Here is a 21,581-nt window from a genome sequence, read left to right as displayed (position 1 = left end):
TAGTCTGAAATCTTAATCCCAAAAGGCTACATAGCTACTGAGGTAGAGTGGTTAATAGAAAGTATAGTCTACTGACTCAAAGAGATAATCCTTAAACAGAAAAGAATAAGCCTTGAACAAACACAGAACTTAGGTGAGATGCAGTTCTTTTTTTGTTTTAGTCATTCTGTATTATTCTTTGATAAGAGAACCACTTTGGCTGTAATTATTAAAATTCTTTTGGTGGTCTCTTTTGGTAAACTTCAATGCAGTGAAATAAAAAAAAAATAAGTTGTGCAAGTTTGCATTGAAAAGCTGAAATATTCAATATTTCAAGGCAGTGATCTTTCTTCAAAGAAACAGTCTTTATTCTCTGCTGCATGATTCCTTCTGGAATATTGAAATATCTTCTTATGACAAATCAGTACACCTAAGTGTATCTATTGCTGAACCACTAAGTTATGGGGACATAAACACACCAACACCAGTTGTCAAGTGGTGGTAGGGGGACAAACACAGACACAAAAATACACGCAGTCACTCACACATGACAAGTTTCTTTCAGTTTCTGTCTACCAAATCCACCCACAATGCTTTGGTCAGCCTGAAGCTATAGTAGAAGACACTTGCCCAAAGTGCCATAATGTGGAACTGAACCTGGAACCATCTGATTGAGAAACAAGCTTCTTACCACACAGCTACGTCTGTGCCTATATATTTATACAAATACACATGTATATAAATGTTTGCTTATTATATACACATAAATCGTATTTTAATTGTAGGAAAATCAGCTGACCTCACACAACAATTGAAGACAGTGAAAATGAATTTGGAAGGGGCCAGGCAAGAACTTTCTGACTATAAGGAAAAAGCATCCAGAATTCTTCAGGTTAGTACCATTTTAGTTCTGAATGAACCTTTGACTATCCTGTCTCTATCATCTCTGATTATTTCAGTTATATACATTCACCTGTCCTTAACTTCCTCTTACATTTATTTTTAGTTTTGTTTCCTATGACTTGAAAACATTTTTATCATTTCTTCCTGGAGATGAAATATCAAAGTTTTAATACAGTTCTATATTTAAGAGATGAGGAATTATGTACATTATTTACATTTGAAGGATATTTGTCCTCATCTTGTTTGTTGTTAACACGTTTCGGCTGATATACCCTCCAGCCTTCATCAGGTGTTTTGGGAAAATTTCGAACCTGGGTTAATAACATCGAAAAATACCTTAGGAATGAGAACCCAGGTTTGAAATTTCCCTAAGACACCTGATGAAGGCTGGAGGATATATCAGCTGAAACGTGTTAACAACAAACAAGATGAGGACAAATATCCGTCAAATGTAAATAATGTAAATACTGTAAATCAAAGTTGTAGATGAGTAGTTTGCTTCCCAACCATGTGGTCTTGGGCTCTGCTCCACATGTGGTACCTTAAGCAAATACCTTCTACTACAGTCCTGAGCTGACTAAAGCCTTGTAAGTAGATTTGGTAGATGGAAACTGAAAGAAGCCCATTGTATGTATGTGTTTATATATAATTTGTGCTATGTGTATAAACGATGCATATTACCAGAATTTGTCTCAAGAAAAAAAGCTGCCTCAACAAATTTTGTCTGGCTCATGCAAGCATGGAAAAAGGGATGTTAAACAATGATGATGATGATGATATTGAACCATCATGACTTGTGTGATGGCACTTCCTAACTAAGGTGTTGCCAATAACTGAAATGGTAGACCCTTTTGTAACATTCAATTACATCCCTTTACATTCTTGTTTTGAATCCTTTTTAAGTCAACATTTTTTCATCCTTCTCGGTTTCAATGAAACAAGTACTGGTCAACCTTATGTCTCCACGCTATAAATTTGTGGCCTTGTGTCAGTGTTAGAAATCATTATATATTGTTAGTATTGTTGTGTCACTGGAACATTTGCTTGTGTTATAATCTTAAGAAATACATTCTATTAAAAGATCTCTTTCTAATTTTTTCCTGTGTGCAGAAATTTGCTTGTATGCAAATTTTGTTTTTCTTTGCAAGTTATATGCTTTGCAACTGTTTTCAAATAGAAATATTCAGTTTCATCCTGAAAACCTTGTGTATGTACATTATTTTTCCTTTTGTTCACCTGGGGTGAAACATGTACAGACATAAGCACACAGCTATAGAGGGAACATCAGATGTGAACTATTTTAACCAGTCAGTACTCAGATGTATTTAATTTTTGCTTACAGTCCTTACTAAAGTATACATTCATATTTAATGTACAGGACTGTAAATGTATTTAATGTATTGAAAATATCTCAGGAACAAAACAAAATGAAAAATGCAAAATAAAATGCTTTGTGTATAGTTTTTACTTTTATGCTGTAAAAAAGAAATGGTGGTTGAGTGAATTTGATATTTTAGATAGTAAACCATTGAGAGAGATGGGGAGAGAAATTTTCTTTTCTGAAAGGTGAAGCAAAAATTGTGATTTTTATTAATGGCTCACATGGTAGAAAGGTAGAAAGAAATGGAGGGTTGTCAGACTAGAGAGTAGAGCAGGGGAGATAAGTGAGATGTGGGTAAATATTGTTATAAGTGTGGTTGGTTGAATATGTGTGTATATGAACGGGAGAAGTGAATGTGGACTACATATGGATGTGAGAAGACTGTGCGTATGTGTCTGCAAATGCAGGTGTGTGTATTGTGTGGCTGGTGATACTTTGTGCATGTATATATAGGCCTTTTTGTATGAGAGTGTGTGTGACTTGAAGAGAGCAAGTTGTTCATCAAACCATGAGGAGAAGAGTAGTGTAAGAAAATACCAGAAATAGATAGGTGTATAAAAGTGTGCATAGATGAGTTGAAGTGGCAAGTCACAGGTGACCCTGCATTGTTGCAGCAATTGCAAAATTTGTTTCTCTCATTCTTTTATTATTGAAGAACCATGTCAAACTTACTCTTGATTTCTTAAAACTATATGCTTGGTACATTTATTTACTCTTTTTTTTCTTATTCCTGAGACCTTCATACTGGATTTCTATACCATAACTAGTGTAGATTGTTATCTAGTCTATCATATTGTATATTCAATTAAGCTTACACTAGATATATATTGTATTTGATATATGTTTGTAGTTTATATTGAAATGTTTGTGTGTTCGTGTTATGACTAAAGTATTAGTGTGTTAAATGTATATTTATATTGAGGTTTGTTCATTACTTTTTCATACCTCATATTGAAACAGTAATGCAATACATAATAAAGCATATATATGTCTAATTTTTACTTACCATCTACAAGGAAAATATTATGTTTACAATTTAACTGTACTACATGTATGCTTAATATATATTTCAAGCTCTTAATCTTGTATATGTATTTAAGAAAGTGTATATGCAAACTGTATTTATATTTATCTAAAATCAAGTTCAATGTATTTACAATTTTAGCCAAAACTATAACACTTGAATTTCTGTCCTACAGTCTAAAGAACGTCTCATTGCCAGTTTACGCAATGGCTCAGAAGAAGCTGATGACAGCAGAGGGGTGTCTACAGAAGAATTTAATTCAGTCAGAACTGAACGAGATATGTACAGAGATGAGTTACAGCAAATTAAGTTGAGCTCAGAAAATGCTAAAGTTGAATTACAGGTTAGTTGTTTGATGTTTTTATAATCATCTAATTTAAGGATTTGTGGTTAAGAAGTTCATCTCTCAGCTATGAGGTTTCAGGTAGGCAACTATCTTTGACAAAAACACCAGATTGACCAAAGCCTTGAATGAATTCGGTTGTTGGACACTGAAAAAAGGCTGTTGTATGAATGTGGGTGGAGATGTGTCCTGTGCAGTTGTTGTAAATGAGTACCACCATTATGCAAATAGTGTTCTTCATCTCCAGTCTTCCATTTCTAGCTATTGGGAAATATTATGTTGCTTGTAAACAGATGAGAGTTGGTAACAGCTGTATATAAAATACAAAAAGGAAGAAAAAGAAAAAAAATCAATATGTTTTCCTTCTCCTAACACAACTATATGGCTCTCCTCTTTTGAGGTCTACCAGCCTCACTTTGCAACTTTGTTCTTTGTTCTTAAATTCCTATAAAAATGTATCATCCAAAACACAATGTCATCTTTTCAAGGTAAATACTAATTATTATCTAACATCACTTTATGCCATCTGAGAGATATAACTCCTATCTTCATGTCTTGGGTGTTCGATGAAAATAATAGTGTTAGAAAAGCTAACTTTTTGCCATAACTTTTGTTGAAGGATATTGAATCTCAACTACATTTGGATCGGGAATCTCATCGGGAAGAAATAGACTTGTTGCAGGACCAACTGGTAGATGAACGACGCATCAAAGAGGAAACTGAACAAGATTTGTTGAAACAAAAGAAGGTGAGCAAATCAGAGTCCTTGTTTTGGTTTTGGTTTACTTGTTTATCTAGTGAAGGCACATGGCTTAATGGTTTGGAGTATTTAGTCATGATTGTAAGGTCGCAAGTTCGATTCCCAGCGGTGTGATGTGTTCACATTGCTCCAGTTCACTCAGCTGGCAAATATGAGTAGTACCTATTTTTCAAAGGGCCAGCCTTGTCACACTCTGTGTCATGCTGAATCTCCCTGGCAACTATGTTAAGAGCATGCATTTCTTTGGAGTGCTCACCCACTTGTACATTAATTTCACGAGCAGGCTGTTCCGTAATTGGATCAACTGGAACCCTTGTTGTCATAAGCAACGGAGCGTTTGTAGTACTTGTTTATTTATTTTTTTCATATTTTCGTCTTTATTTCCCTGTCCCTTTTCTTGTTACTTTATATTTTAACAGTTGACTTCTCTGGAATTTTCTTTTTCTTTTGTTACCATTTTAGTGTTGTGTATTTTGGGAAAAGTCATGAACACTATAACTTCCATATTTTTTTCTTTTTTTGATGTAATTATGAGGCTCTGTATCTATCTCAGTAATCATTATATTTTACCAATCCAGGAACTTCACTACACCTTGGAAGAGCTTCATAAGCAGAAGGCACTGTTCCATAGTAAACTCAAAGAAAGAGATGAAGAAGTCGATAACTTGAAAAATCAGGTAAGATAGAGCAAAAATAAAAAATAAGATCCCATTAACTTTTTAGAAATGATAACTAATGAATATTTCTTCACTGAAGATGATGGAACTATTTTTAAGAGATAAAAAAAAGAGTAATAATTTTTTTTTGAATTGATAGAAAAATCTGAATCTCAGTATGGATTTGAAATAGTATGGAATACAAGGTAGTATCTCAAAAGTATGCTTGAAGTGATCAGTTTTGTCTTTTTACTAGCATAGGTAAGCTGATAGATTCATCTTGTCATCTTAGAAAGATCAACTGAAAATTCAGTGTAGTCTTTTGCATGGTAAAAATTGGTAAAGGTCCTAACTAGGTGTTTTGCTGGTATCTAGTTTCATTCTTTGTGTTTTTAAGATCAAATTCTGTCCATGTCAGTTTTGCTTTTCATTTCTGTAATGTTAGTTAACTATAACATTCTCTTTTGATAAAATGGTTCACTTGTACTAAAAAATAAATTGATATTTTATATTTTATTCAGAAATGTTAGTAGAGACTTTTGGAGCTTAAGTTTGCTTTTCTATTTTTTCTACAATACATTTTATTTTATTTTGATATTTTTGCATTAAGTATAATTTAGTCTCATTTGTCTTAGTTTCATTTTAATTCCTAATAAGATAAACTTTGCCTTTTATTCCACTGAAGTTCATTGAGTTTAATTTAAAAAAACAAACTTTTTGCCTTATCAGAAATCAATATTCTCAATTGAAATTAAGAAGGCAAGCTGGCAAAAGCATTACCACACCCAGAAAAATGCTTCACAGCATTTCTTCTGACTTTACAGTCCGAGCCCAAATGTTGCTGGTGTTGACTTTGCCTTTCATCCTTTTGGGGTCGATAAAATAAGTACCGGTTGAACACTGGGATTAATGTAATCAACTTATCCACTCTCCCAAAATTGCTGGCCTTGTGCCAAAATTTGAAATCAATATTCTTAATTGAAACAATGTCCAAAAACTAGTTTCAATCTCTTGTTGAAGCCAATTTATTTGTCACTAATGTCCTTGTGAAACCTCCCATTTCTTTGTTGTTTATCAAAAACCTTGTTATTTGTAAGAAATAATTATCAAAAATGCACATTTTGTATCTTTGTGTTTTTTTTTTTTACTTCCCCAAAATAAATTTTTTAAAATTGTTATTTTATAGTTAATGACAAAAAGCCTACATTCAAATACAGAGGATGAATTGGAGTCCAGAGTACGCACACTCACAGAAAGTCTCATTCAGAAACAGACTGTTCTGGAAGCCATAAGCACAGAAAAAAACTCCCTGGCTCTTCAACTGGAAAGGCTTGAGGTATGACATAATAATTATTAGTTTTGGTTTTTATCACAGAAAATCTCATCTACAACAAAACTAAGTTTGCTATTCACCATAAATTTTGTTTATTACCTCATTATCAGTTTTATCCTTTTTGTGTCTCATTCTTTGTGAATTTTTGAGATAAATATCTTAAAGGAATGGTTTCTTGTTTAACAATGAAGTAAAAATTTTAAATGTTGATCCCTTTAGCTTGTCAGTATAATAGATTCAATTTTGTCTTATTTCTCTGAAATTCAGTAAAATAATACAGGGTGGTATCAAAAAGTTCCCAGACTAGTTATGTTTAATAAAAAATAACTTATTTATCTAAGTTTTAATATGATCTCCTTTGAAATAGTCACCTTGCGCAGCAATATATGAGTCCCAGCATTCCTACCACTTTTGAAATCCAACCTGGAAATTGTTTTCCGTAAGGCAGTAAAGGACCTTCTGTGATTTGCTCTGGATCTCGACAACAGTCTTAAACAGCAACCTTTGAACTGCCTTTTCATCTTGGGGAAGGGATGGAAGTCTGCAGGTGCTAAATCTGGTAAATGCGGAAGCATTACCATGTTGTCTTTGGTGAGTAACTCACAAATGAAGAGAGCTAGGGGACAGTCTGTTGCAGTAGGACTCTTGATTGACTCTTAGGGGTCGAATTCTCGATGTACATTACCACAGATTTCGAAAAAACGATGTGCATGCTCTTTATTGAGCTGCGGTTCTGTCGTGCCTACTCCAGTTGTGGAAATGAAGGGTTCTTCCTTTGTGATGACTGCTGCTTTGTCTCAGGGTCGTACCTGTAGACTCAACTTGTCACCAGTGATGATCCATATGAAGGATGGGTCATTAGTGGCATGCTGATGGAGATTTTGACAAACTTTCTGTTCAGTGGTTAGCAGGCAGGGGACAAACTTGGCAGAGCCACACCGCATGTTAAATTCAGACATTAGGATTGCCTGCATGGACCCATACGATAGACCAACAGTATCAGCAGTGCCACTGATTGTCCTCTGACAATTCTCATGCACAAGCTAATAAATTTTCTACACATTTCCATGGGTGACACATGTGGCAAGTCTTCCAGATTGCTTATTGTCTTCCAGGGATGTTCTTCCACTCTTGAAGTACCCATGCCCCTTGAAACATTGTGTACAATCAATTGGCTCGTTGTTGTAAGCTTGCTGAAGTATGCTCAATGTCTCTGTAGTAGACTTCTCAAGTTTAACACTAAATTTCATATTGGCTCTTTGTTCCAACTTCCTGTCCATGACAATATTGCAGACTACAGCATACATGTGATCACAAAAACACAAACTTCACAACTTGTGAAGTAAACACAGTGATGTCACTCAGCACACTGCTTCATGAAGGTCACTGTGCATGCAACCATGTACTGCTATCTGTTGGCGCACTACATAACTAGTGCAGGAACTTTTTGATACCATCTCGTACTAACATTTCAGGGCAGATATCTGTATAACTTTCTCTAGAAAAGTCCCTTAGTAGAATAAGGTACTTTACTTAAGAATTTAAAGTGACATCTTTGGAACTTGTGGTCTTCAAGAAGAGAGAATATGTAAAGTTTAAGTGTTTTGGATAAAAAAAAATGTTTGGATAGAAAAAACCCCAGAAAATATATTGCATATTTGTGTATTTATATTTCCATACATGTGTTTAAGTCTATGCTCAGTTTGTGTGTGTATGGTTGTTTAAATCTCTCTCTCTCATATATATATATATATATATATATATATATGGTTTCACCAGTCCTCGGTCAAATCGTCCAACCCATGCTAGCATGGAAAGCGGACGTTAAATGATGATGATGATGATATTCATATAGAGAGTGTATATTTCAGATTGTAGTTTTCTACTCATACTTTGGATAGTTGTTCAAATTTAGGTGTCAGTATAAATTATTTGAACAAGTATATTATATTATATATTATTAAATGATTGGAAGCCTGTTTTTGCTAACAACTATAGCTTAGTTTGAAGGCTAGACCTGTGACATTACAACTTTTGATTGAGACAAGTGTGGTGGTATCAATTACTTATATGAGGACAGCTGGGTTTAAAAATTCAATTACGTCTTGCCTCCCTTACCTCCCTGAATTGTGTGCTTCAAATACCACCTTACTTCTTTTTGACAGCAACAATATAAAGATGTCCAGATGTCTATAGGACGTACCACTTCTTCTGGAATATCTGTAAATGAAAATGAAGATGGTGAGTATTTAAAATAAAATTCTTCCTGTGAATCACAACCATTTAAATCAATAATATACCTACAGCTTACTGGCTAAAGATCATTGCTTCATATCTTATTTCTGGCAGGGAGACTTAAAATCTCAGTCACTCAGCAGACCTTTTAGCTAACATGGAGGAGCAGTACACAGTGACAGCAGTGATGAGAGAAGCACTGAACATTGATAGTTAGCTGAACCATGATTTAATTTTGTTTATGGATTTGGAGACAACAGAAAATACGTATTGGTTTATATTAGATGATAGAAATAACTTTTCTAAAAGAGAATATCAAAGAAACTTTTTGAATTTACATAACTGAATGTTAAAGTAAGGAAATAAGAAAATTTGACCAAAATTCCCTTTTGTTTCAAGACTGAGACTTTGTTAGTCCAATTTTACTATGATTCAACTAGGGATATTTTCAGTCATCTTTAGCTAATTTGAAATAAAGTTATCTCTAGCTCATTATCTTCTAGGATTTTGCTGGGTTGGTTGGATATATATATATATCCTGCAATTATATGCATAATTAGTAATATCGTTGGACCTTACTACCATACCATTTGTTGGTGTTTTGTTGTCCCAAGGCAGGACAATATTTAGAATATATTGGGTCATCCCATAAATAATGCAGTTTTCTTATACTTTTTTTATTTTTCTAAATTACAATAAACGAAGTTCTTTTTTAATCTAAAATATACTGTCTTTCATTTTCTACAATGCTCTTCCATCTATCTAGTAGACTTGCAAGGCCCCTCTTCCAAAATTGACTTGTCTGCGATAGAAAATACTCTTCCACTACTGTTCTGACCTTGTCTACAGAATTCATATTTTTCCCATCCAAATGATCGCAGAATAAATGATAATCAGATGAGGTAATGTCTGGTGAATATGGTGGGTGGGGCATTGTTTCCCATTCAAACTGCCCCAGCCTTTGGAATGTCATCCTTGCTGTATGCAGCCAAGCAGTATCCTGATGGAAGAACACCTTTCGTCTTGAAACCAAAGATGGTCATTTTCCTTCTAACGCTGACTTAAGCTGCTCACAGTAGATCTCCTTTGTTATCATTTGGTTTGGGTCTAAAAGTTCAAAGTGGACTAAACCTTTCATCTCCCACCAAACAGATAACAACACCTTACGTGGGTGAAGTCTTCTTTAGCCTGGGGTGCCGCTGTTTCTCCTTTCCTTACTCATTGTCTTCAGCGCTTGACATTTTTATAGGGAACCCATTTCTTGTCACCAGTCACTATTCAGTCCAAAACAGGTTCATTCGTGAGACGTGACAGCAAAAAAGTGCACACATTCACTCTCTGCACATGATTAGACTTGGAAAGTTTGTGAGGAATCCATTGATCTAATTTGCTGACTTTTCTAATGGCATGCTGACTTTTCTAATGACCAAATCCAAGCTTCTCTGCTAGTTCCTCAACAGTTATGATGGGATTTTGTTCCACCAGGGTTTGCAGGATATTCTTGTCGAGCTCTACAGATCCTCCAGGACGAGGCTCATCTTCTAGGCTGTAGTTTCCAGCTCAGAATTTCTGGAACCACCATTGACACTGGCTTACACTTATTGTCCGATCTTCATATACTGCATTAATATTCCCCGCACTTTCCATTGTGTTGTTGCCTTTATTGAACTCATAAAGCAAAATGTGCCGAATATGCTCCTTTGTCACTTTCATTATAGCTTTGAAAAAATAACTGTTAAAAATTGAACTGCACTCTTCAAAACTTGCACAAAGAATAAGGTAAAATTACTACCTGCTTTTATAGTTAGTTGGTGCAGGTAATTTATGCCTTACCTCTCTGACTTTTAGTTCATGCAATTGGAAAATCACATTATTTATGGGTTGACCCAACATATAAGAACTTCTGGGGAAAGTTTTGCTTTTTTGATTGATTGAGAGCTTATCCCGAGAAAGATTTATCTCATCCAATTACTGTTACACATTTTGTTATCATTTCCATGGATAATGACCATGTTTTCATTTTATTGTAGTTCGACAGAGACTGCCATTGTTTTTAAGGGAGGCTGCCACAGACCATGAAATGACACGTCGTATGAAGCGAGCTGCAAATACCATTGATAAATTTAGGTAAGTTTTTTTTTTCTTCAAAATGTTGTTCCTTCCTACCTTGTAGTCTAGAAGTTATGATTTCTAGCTTTCATCCTGGTGATTCAGATTGAATTCCTATCATTAAAATGCTAACAAGCCAGTAATTGAATTCTATGTGGTCCTTGAATTTGCTTGAAATAGTAGCCAAATCTCTCGCACACCATCATCCTTCAAGTGATGAAAGACCATATTGTATGATGTAGTCTGAGATAAAATGTCTAAGTAGGCAGGATGGTCATGGCTAGAATGCTTTTGACCATAACATCATCCTTAATTTATCTATTTTTGAAGAGGGGAGGAATATGTGCATCTATGCAATCTATGCATGCACACACACACACACTGTACCATTTTAAAAACATAAATAAAACATATTTGTTTCAAATTTTGGCACAAGGCCAGCAATTTTGGGGGAAGGTGTAAATCAGTTACATTGACCCCAGTATTCAACTGGGACTTATTCTATTGACCCCAAAAGGACAAAAGTCTACCTCAGCAAAATTTGAACTCAGAATGTAGAGACAGAGAAAATGCCACTAAGCGTTTCACTTGGCATGTTAATAATTCTGCCAGCTTGCCACATCATTATATTGAATGTTATTTATGTAGAAAGAAATTATAAATATAGTTATTTAGAATTTCTTTCTTTGTAATCTGTTCAAACAATAACTCTATGATCTGATTTTGCTAATTAGGCACTTGGCATATATCTCCATGGCTTTTGAGATGTACATATTGCATCACACTATTTCATTCCTCCCATCTCTCTATGCTTAGAAAGATTTTTATGTTTTTTTTTTTTGTAATTTACTATGAAATTGAAAGTAAAATACAACAGATTTATTGTTAAACATTTTGGCAAATACCTATTCTACATTTTCTCTTCTTTCATGCTTTCAGTGTAAGATTAGGAGTTTTTCTACGCAGATATCCCATTGTACGAGTATTTGTGATAGTGTACATGGTAAGTGATTTACTCTGAATTTTACTCCATCTTTTTGAGTAAGTGGAACTATACCAACAGTCTTTTATGTATTCTATACAGAAGAGTTTAGTGGGGTTAACATAAAATTTGAATTCTAACGAAATTGTAGTTAGAGACTTCTGGAAATATGGCTGGTAAGGGACTTACTGAGAGATGTCATCATCATCATCATCATCATTTTTATGTCCACTTTTCTATGCTTGCATGGGTTGGATGGAATTTTGTTGTGGCATATTTTGTACAGCCCCTTCTGTCATTAACCCTCACCTGTTTCCATGTAAGTCAATACTTTCCCTTTACCAGACATATTTTCATGGAAGATTTGGAACAAAGGACACCATTTGCATGACAGTAACAGCTATCACATTATGATAAGGCAAGAAGACAGAAAGACATGCACACACACATACGTACGTATGTACGTACATACATACATACATGCATGCATGCATACACACACACACATACATGCATGCATACACACATACATGCATGCATACACACATACATGCATGCATGCATACACACATACATGCATGCATACACACATACATGCATGCATACATACTACATACATGCATACACACGTATGTACATACATACATGCATGCATGTTTATTCATATTTTTCTGAATTAATCATGTGTTATCTAATAGCTTTGAGATTTTGATGATGTGATTGTTTATTTTTAGAATGATATTGTTAGGTAATGTGAGGGACTGGATCTGGCCACTTTGAACATAAAACAAGATAGAATATTTGGGGCTGATTTGGCTGGTTTAAATGCTAAAGGGTTAATTAAGGATTGGTTTCGATGTTTAGCATGGGGTCTATGAAATAAATGAGATGAATGAGATAGGAAAGTTTAGTGTACCGAGTAGCTGTAAGCTACAGTGGTTTAAAGTCAACAACTTTAGAGTAGAGGTAATTGCAAGAAAAGAATTGCATGACAAAGACAGAAGAAACAATAATACAAAACTGGGTTAAAGTGATGGTAGATATAATCAAGAGCTGAGCAAGTTCCATTCGCACATGGCTTGGAAATGAAAAAAAAAGGGACTAAATTGTAGAAAATAAAAAGCAAAAAGAATCTAATTTTGACTTTCAATTTCAAATATTTTCTTTTCCTATTTTTGTTTTGTTTTGAAAAATATTCTTGATTATATTTATTTTTTATTTTTATTTTTTTTTTTTTCAGGCCTTATTACACCTGTGGGTAATGGTGGTTCTGCTGACATATAAACCAGAGATCCATAATACCAACTTTCCAAATTAAAATCACTGACACTTTTCAGTTGTATTTCAACTGGTGTTTGTAAATATTTGTATAAAAGAAAACAAACAAAATGAGGGTTACAAAATGGATGTTTTTTTTTTTTATTATTTGTTTCCACAAATAAGCTGGAATAGAAGAAGAAAGTGATGCTTTTTAATGGCAGTGATAGTGATGTCTCTACTGCAACCTGTGGTTTTTATTTTCTTTGTGGTTTGCTCCAAATTATATTTGAAGCAGTATTAATATATTCTGGAGAAATAATATATAAAGTCTCTCTTTCTCTGACTATATCTCTGCTTTGTTCTCTCTCTTTCTGTCTCATTCTCTCTCTCTTACACACGCACATAAATGCAGTATGGACACAATATGTAACTTTTATGTTGGGAAAATGTTCAATAAGGAAATGCTGCTCTGGAATTCTCTCTCTCTTACCACAAATATTTCTAAAATTGTATTTTTTTTTTGTTTCTCTTTTGTGGTTTAGTTCCTTGTTACATTTATTCGATAACCTTGGGATATTTTTATGTGCTAAAAAGTATTTTTTAAAAGTTACTGAAGATAACTATAAAACTAACAACACGTTGCAAATTGGCTATTGAAAATGATGATGGTAATATACCAAAAACGCCTATCAGCTAGCAAATTTCTTAGCACATTTGACAAAATGCCTAGCAGCATTTCTTTCTAGTGCATTATATACTGAGTTCAAATCCCACTGAGGTTAACTTTGCCTTTCAGGATTGATAAAATAAGTACCAGTCAGGTACTAGGGGGTCAATGTAACCAGCTCTCCCCACCCTCTTAAAATTATCAGCCTTATGCTAAGATTAGAAAGAAATTATTATTATTATTATTATTATTTCTCTTTATCATAAGTTTTGTTGGAGCTCCTGGAGTCTTACATGCGTATAGGGCTTGCTACCCGTAGCCTACAATACCATGCTTTCTAATACCTTCCTGATTATTATTATTATTATTATTATTATTATTATTATTATTAAGGTGGTGAGCTGGCAGAATCATTAACACACTGGTGACATTTCACCCGTCTTTATATTCTGAGTTGAAATTCCCTGAAGTTGACTTTGCCTTCCATCCTTTCGGGGTCTATAAAATAAGTACCAGTTGAACACTAGGGTCGATGTAATCGGCTTACCCCTACTCCTCGACATTGCTGGCCTTGTGCCAAAATTTGAATCCATCATCATTATCATTATTAAGGCGGTGTGCTGGCAGAATCGTTAGCATGCTGGATGAAATGCTTAGCAGTATTTCATCTGCCTTCATGTTCTGAGTTTAAATTCTGCCGAGGTCAACTTTGCCTTTCATCCTTTCAGAGTCGATAAATTAAGTACCAGTGAAACACTGGGGTCAATGTAATTGACTGTCCCTCTTCCCCAAATTTCAGTCCCTTTTGCCTATAGTATAAAGGATTATTATTATTATTATTATTATTATCTGGTGAACTGGCAGAATTGTTAAATGTGTTGGGTAAAATGCTTTCGGTACTTCTTTTAGTTCTTTACATTCTGAGTTCAAATCTCACTGAGGTTAATTTTGCTATTCATCCTTTTGGGATTGATAAAACAAAGCACCAGTCAAGTACTAGTGTTGAATGTATCATTTAATGCCTTCCCCTCAAAATTGTTGGCCACGAGCCTAAATCTAGAAACTATTATTGTGTGTCTTTCACAGTTTGTATTTCCTTTCAACAGGTAATATAGGTTTTAACAGATATCTGTTAAAATCATACATTTATATGCAAGCTTCTACTGCATCACCAATGTACATCAGTCTTTCTAAGGTGTGTGCTGAAATGTCTTTTGAGGTGTATGCTGGTGTTTTATTGTGGTTTCTGATGTTATTGTTGGTTTTGTAGAATGTGTTGTGAGACGTGTTCTTTTATTGGTTGGTGATTGGGAAATGTATGTGTTAAGTGAGTTATTTTATAGTGTTTGGTAATGGTTGTGTAGAATATATTGAGTGTGTCATGTGTTTAGTATTGAGAAATGTTTATGTAAAATATCTGTGGTATGAGTTGTGTTATTTGTGCTATTTATTGTGAGTTTAGTCTGTGTAAGTTGGACTACGGACTTGGTTGAAAACATCTTTTGTAGAATGTGGATTCGAAATAGCAGTTTTTTTTTTGTTTTTTTTTTATTCTGTGTAAAGTCATAAGACCCTGGTATAGTTTTGTTTATATTCATATTCTTTGTGATATTCAGTGCACTGATTATTATTGGTACTTTTTTATATTTTCCCATGTCTTGTTTATTTCTGTTTCAGGGCACTTGTAGCTATCTTTTATCTTTTACTTGTTTCAGTCATTAGATTGCAGCCATGCTGGGGCACCACCTTGAAGATTTTTTTTTTTTATATAAGTACTATCATTAAAATGGTAAATTAGCAGTATAGTTAGAGCACTGGGAAAATGCCTTGTGGTATTTCTTCTGGCTCTTTATGTTCTGAGTTCAAGTCCCACCAAGGTTAACTTTGCCTTTCATTCCATTGGGTGTGAGAGGTTTATAAAATAAGATACCAGTCAAATAGTGGAGTCAATGGTATTGATCAACCCCCTCCCCTCAAAATGGTTGGCCTTGTGCTTAAATTAAAAACCATTTTAAAAATTATTTTTGGGTAGTGAAGGCGGGGAACTGGCAGAATCAGTAGCATGCCAGGCAAAATGCTTCGCAGCATTTTATCTATACTTACATTCTAAGTTTGAATTCTGCTGAGCTTGACTTTGCCTTTCATCCTTTTGGGGTTGATAAATTATGTAACAGTTGAACACTGGGGTCAATGTAATCAAATTACTCACTATTCTGAGATTGCTGGTGTTGTACTAAAATCTGAAACCATTATTATTGGGCAGTACAACTGTTAAAATGTGAGACAACACATCTTTGCAGTGTTTAGTTATTGCTCTTTATGCTTTAAGTACAAATCCCATCGAGGCTAATAGACTAAAGTACCAGTCAAGTATTTGGGTCTGTCATGAATATTAGGACTTGTAAGGCTGGAGCTTAATCCAGCTTCCATGGACATTACCCCCTACTTCCAAATTGGATGCCATTCTGTTGCAGAATTTACTTAACCGCTACTGCCAGGACTCATTTGCAGATGAGTGAACTGGAGCAATGCAAAATGAAGTGCTTGGTTCAAGAATGTAATACACCACTGGTCCAGGAAGCAAAATCATGATCTTAGATTGTGAGTGTAACACTCTAACCCCTAGGCCATATATCAAATATTGAGGTGAATATTATATACTTTACTCCGCTTTTCAAATTTGTGGTCTTGTCTTGTTCCTTATAAGTTATAAAATGTGTACTTAAGAAGACCAGCCCACCACAACAGAATTGAGATCCTAAAACCAAGGTGCCATGTAAAAAGCATTGGTGTGGGTGCTGGTGTTAGAGAAAATGTACCCAGTATACTCTCGAGTGGTTGGCATTAGGAAGGGCCCCCAGCCATAGAAACCAATCCTAAACAGACTATGGAACCTGGTGTGGCCTTTGACCATCCCAATTCCTGCCAAGCCATCCAACCCATGCCAGCATGGAAAACAGACATTAAAGGATGATGATGACAAAGCAGCAGTAGCAGCTGCAGACTTTATGTAGCTGGCAAGTTAGTTGGTTTATATTCTCAAGTGCATTTAGCCTCACACACCATTTTTTGAGTCATTCATCACTGGTATGGGATAACATGCTACGCCCAATTTGAACCATGTGTATGGTTATCATGGATTGATCAGTGATGACATGAGTTGGCGATCAGTCAAAGATTCTGTCTGTATCACAAAAACGTGCACCAACTATTACCCACAATGCTCAGTTGCTCACAATGCACTGGCTAATGTTTGTGCTTACATAACCATGTTGTGAGGCTACGTATTTTTTTTTTTTATATGGATTTATGCACTCATACCCATCAACATGGGACCAGTGAATGGAAAATATGCAAAGGCACTGGATTTTAACAAATGACACAGACAAGACAAGTGTTAATTACTTGTTGGGACACCATATTTTTCCATCTTTGATTGCATTGTTGTTTACATTAGGCTTATTCGGATACGAAATGTTATAACAAATCAGTGCTGGCTATAATTTCTGTAGAAAACAGTTAAGTGTATTCACTGCAGCAAAAGGTAGAAATAATGATGAGAATACTTGATGAAGAAAGTTTCATTGCTGTGGGCTGCAAGTTTGGTGTCAATGAATCTACCATTTGTTCCATTTACAAAGTATGTGTAGATGATTAATTTATAACTGATTCATTTATCACAGTGCACAGTGTCTTTTTTGAAACCAACCTCTGTGATAAATGAGGATAAATGTATTAAGTTTCTGCCATGATATCTTACTGGAGTTGGTTTTGTCTTTTATCATTTTGGAATTGGTAAAATAAATACTATAATCACTCAACAGATTATATTCCCTTTCCTTAGTTATAAAAGAAAACATTACTGCTATAAGAAATTATTGATTCATTTTGACTTGGCGCATGAAACTTATTTTTAGGACAGAATAGAAATAAGAATTGTTATTATTATTATTATTATTATTAATAATAATAATAATAATAAGGCAGCAAGGTGCAGAACCATTAGCACACGGGACGACTTTGCCTTTCATCTTATCAGGTTTGATAAAGTAAGTACTAGTTGAGCATTGGGTCAATGTAATTGACTATCCCTCTTTCCTCAAAAGTTCAGGCCTTGTGCCTATTGTAGAAAGAATTATTATTATTATATAATTGGGTCAACTTTACCCTCCACCCCCAATAGTTGATAAAGCAAGTACCACTTTATTGGATTGTATCTCCTTGACAAATGTCTGGCCAATATGACTAGTGTGTGCACCATCCTGAGAACTCATTATTATAATTATCGTGAAAAGGTATGGCAGTGTGGGAAGAAGCTTGCTTCCCCACCACATGGCTCTAGGTTCAGTCTCACTGCATGGTACCTTGTAAGTGGATTTGGTAGACAGAAACTGAAAGAAAGCCAGTTGTATGTGTATATATATATATATATATATATATATATATATATATATATATATATGTATATTTCTATGTGTGTGTCTTTGTGTCTATATTTGTCCCTCACCACTGCTTGGTGTGTTTACATCCCTGTAACTTAGCAGTTTGGTAAAAAAGAGACTGATAGAATAAGTATCAGGCTTTTAAAATCAGTACTGGGGTTGATACATTCAACTTGAAATTCTTCAAGGTTGTACCCCAGCATGGTCACAGCCAAATGACTGAAACAGGTAAAGGATAAAAGCTAAAATTATTAACTATTACTAGAGATCCTGAAGTCAAATGTAACAATCCCAGTTTTTATAGATTGTTTGATGTTTAACTGTGTATGTTAAATGATATTTCTCTCTCACTGGATGGAGTATTTGTTTTGTTCATTCTTTTTTCAATGGCATTAGCAAAATAAATGCAATGGAATGATTTCAGTCAGGAGTTAAGATCTAGCAACCTTTGATGCTTCTACTCTGATAATGATGTTGATGATAGTAATGGTTTGAAAATGAAGGAAGCTGAGTTGCAGAAGGGAGAAAAAGGAAAGAAAACAAAATAATTTGAGAAGAATGAAAAGAAATGAAAAGACAGAAAGGGTATTAAAGACAAGAATTTAAAGTAAAACAAATATGCTTAAATATTAACATGATTATCAAATATGAATAATTTATTCATCTAAATTTTATTTGAAACTATCAACACAGGGAAAGGAGGTGGGTATATAAAGAGATATTTATATTCTATATGATGATGATGATTACATGGACCAAATTGGTTAAGTATTAAAATTGTTGAAATTTATACAAATGTGTTGTTGGCAGTATTTGACAAAGTCACAAGTGTCTTAAATTTATATCTTAGCTTTTATTTTTTTTCAGTTCAAGTATTCTTAAGCCTTTTGATACCAACTTATCTAAGATTACTCCTGGTTCTATGATACAAACTTCCTCTTTTAAGGTGATCTCAACTTAAAACCTTCCTTCAAAATTTTGTCTTAATTTTGGTTCCAAACAGTAGCTTAACTTTTAGCATTTGATCTGACCATATTTGGTCAGTTTTAACATAAAACCTAGAATATTTCTTCATGTTTTATGTTCAGACTACTGTATTCTACGTGTTTTATGTTAAAACCAACCAGATTCACCCTCTCTCACCTACCCTACAATGTCATTCTAAAAATATACTAACACACAATTGAAATCTCGAAGCTACAAGATAATGCATAGTTAATTCAAAACAACGGGAATAAATAAGCAATACATTTGACAAAGAAATATGAATGCTAAAGGGTTAATAATGAGAAAGTAATTTTACTAAATTTGTCATCGTTTTCAAAAGTGACTGAAGCAAAGGCAGCTCATTTCAACAGAAATATGGTAACAAAAGGGTTAAACTATCCGAGAATTTTGTTAGCATTTCTGTTTATAAATTACACAACCCTAGAAAGTGTGAAAAATGGCTATTTCCTACCTTTGTTATTCTTATGATATTTATTCAAACTTCAAAGATTCTCTCTCAACACATGGCTGTGATACTCCCTAACTACTCCTGTTCATGATTAGAGATGTACACATTGGTATCCACTGAGGGATATGCTCAAGTGGTTAAGGACAAACAACTGACAAGCAAATCTGTGATATTGAGCAGAATATTTGCTATAATGATATTTCTGCTCCAGTAACTCAGTACTGAATCTGTCTGAAATGTCATGGAAAATAGGTGAATTTCAAAACAATGATGTCTAGGTGACAAAAGCAAAGTTTGAAAGAATAGTAGTCATTTCCTTTGATTTCTAGATAGAAGCAAATAGGAAATAACACTGACCAAAGACAAAAATAAAAAATTTGTTACACAGTGTTATCTGTGTGCTTTGTGCTTTCAAAGACATAATAAACAATCTCTTTCTTGAAAATTGGAAAGACTTAGCAACTTTAAGGCCATTCTATTGTAAAACAATACTTCAATAATGTACACTAGCATGGAAAAATACATGTAGAGCCATATACATAATGGAAAAACAGATGTAAAGCCATATATATATATGTGTGTGTGGGTGTATACATATCACATGTACATATATAGAAATGTACAGTTGTATATATATATATATATATACAGGGTGTCCACAAGGTCTGGGTACATGGAGTAAATAAAATCATATGAACAATTAAATATAAGAAATAATAATTTCTTAAAGTATGTGTTAATCCCCATGTACCCAGACTTTGTGGACACCCTGTATATATATCATCATCATCATCGTTTAATGTCCGCTTTCCATGCTAGCATGGGTTGGACGATTTGATTGAGGACTGGTGAAACCGGATGGCAACACCAGGCTCCAATCCAATTTGGCAGAGTTTCTACAGCTGGATGCCCTTCCTAACGCCAACCACTCAGAGAGTGTAGTGGGTGCTTTTCCGTGTCACCCGCACGAAAACGGCCATGCTCGAAATGGTGTCTTTTATGTGCCACCCGCACAAGAGCCAGTCCAGGGGCACTGGCAACGATCTCGCTCGAAAACCCTACAAAAGCCAGTCAGGCGGTACTGGCAACGGTCACGCTCAAGATGGTACATCTTATGTGCCACCCGCACAAGAGCCAGTCCAGGGGCACTGGCAACGATCTCACTTGGCTTGCCGGGTCTTCTCACGCACAGTACATTTCCAAAGGTCTCGGTCAGTAGTCATCGCCTCATATATATATATATATATATATATATATATATATATATACATATGAGGGGGTTCTGAGAAGTTCCTGGCTTGGGGTAAAAGAAAAAGAAAATAGACGAGGATCAGTTAATTATGATTTTATTCAACATATTCCCCCTCTCAGATTCACACACTTATTGCAGCAGTCATTCAAGGTGTTGCTCCAGCATGGCCAGTCAAATGACTGAAACAAATAAAAGAATAAAAGATAGGAGAGTATTGTTGTAATGGTACATGTGACTGGAGTACACAGCCACTTGGACGTTAATTTCATGAGCAGGCTGTTCCGTTGATCATATCAGCTGGGATGTTGTAATGTAACTGATATAATGCTCCAATATATATATATATATATATATAATAATATTAGGGACAAAATCCAAAATTACAGGCAAAAACTCAATTAAAATCAATTTATGAAAATTAAAATTAAATATGTGATAGTGGATTTTCATCGATGAGTTCATGAAACTTGGTCCCTTTCCCCAAAGCCATATATATATATATATATATATATATATATATAATAATATTAGGGACAGAATCCAAAATTACAGGTAAAAAACTCAATTAAAATCAATTTATAAAAAATTAAAATTAAATTGAGTCTTATAGATAAAGTATATATAAAATATATAGTTTTAGGGAAAACAACCAATTTTCAAGAACTCATCGATGAAAATCCACTATCACATATTGAAAAATTAATAATTAAAAGCACAACAAATGAGTACAATACAAAGTAAACTAAATATCACAAGATAAATATAATATAATATAATATAATAATAATAATTATAATAT

The 21,581-nt window shown here is 34.3% G+C and overlaps 1 protein-coding gene across 4 annotated transcripts in view; it reads left to right on the top strand.

Moving 5' to 3' along the window:
• The window catches only part of LOC106879675 (golgin subfamily A member 5), a 47,286-nt gene extending 33,973 nt beyond the window's left edge, over window positions 1–13,313 (top strand). For all 4 annotated transcript variants that reach the window (XM_089359888.1, XM_089359887.1, XM_089359889.1 and 1 more), the window contains 9 exons: window positions 765–871; window positions 3,463–3,630; window positions 4,250–4,378; window positions 4,969–5,067; window positions 6,233–6,382; window positions 8,545–8,620; window positions 10,645–10,741; window positions 11,663–11,726; window positions 12,946–13,313. In XM_089359888.1, coding sequence (XP_089216014.1) covers window positions 765–871; window positions 3,463–3,630; window positions 4,250–4,378; window positions 4,969–5,067; window positions 6,233–6,382; window positions 8,545–8,620; window positions 10,645–10,741; window positions 11,663–11,726; window positions 12,946–13,023 — 968 coding nt within the window. In that variant the 3' untranslated portion in view covers window positions 13,024–13,313. The remainder of the gene's footprint in view (window positions 1–764; window positions 872–3,462; window positions 3,631–4,249; window positions 4,379–4,968; window positions 5,068–6,232; window positions 6,383–8,544; window positions 8,621–10,644; window positions 10,742–11,662; window positions 11,727–12,945) is intronic.
• Window positions 13,314–21,581: the final 8,268 nt, after the last annotated feature.

Source organism: Octopus bimaculoides, chromosome 11, assembly GCF_046866305.1.
Source record: "Octopus bimaculoides isolate indiv1 chromosome 11, ASM4686630v1, whole genome shotgun sequence".
Lineage (NCBI taxonomy): Eukaryota > Metazoa > Mollusca > Cephalopoda > Octopoda > Octopodidae > Octopus > Octopus bimaculoides.
The sequence above is the reverse complement of the archived record's forward strand: the minus strand, read 5'-3'. Positions and strand labels throughout refer to the sequence as shown.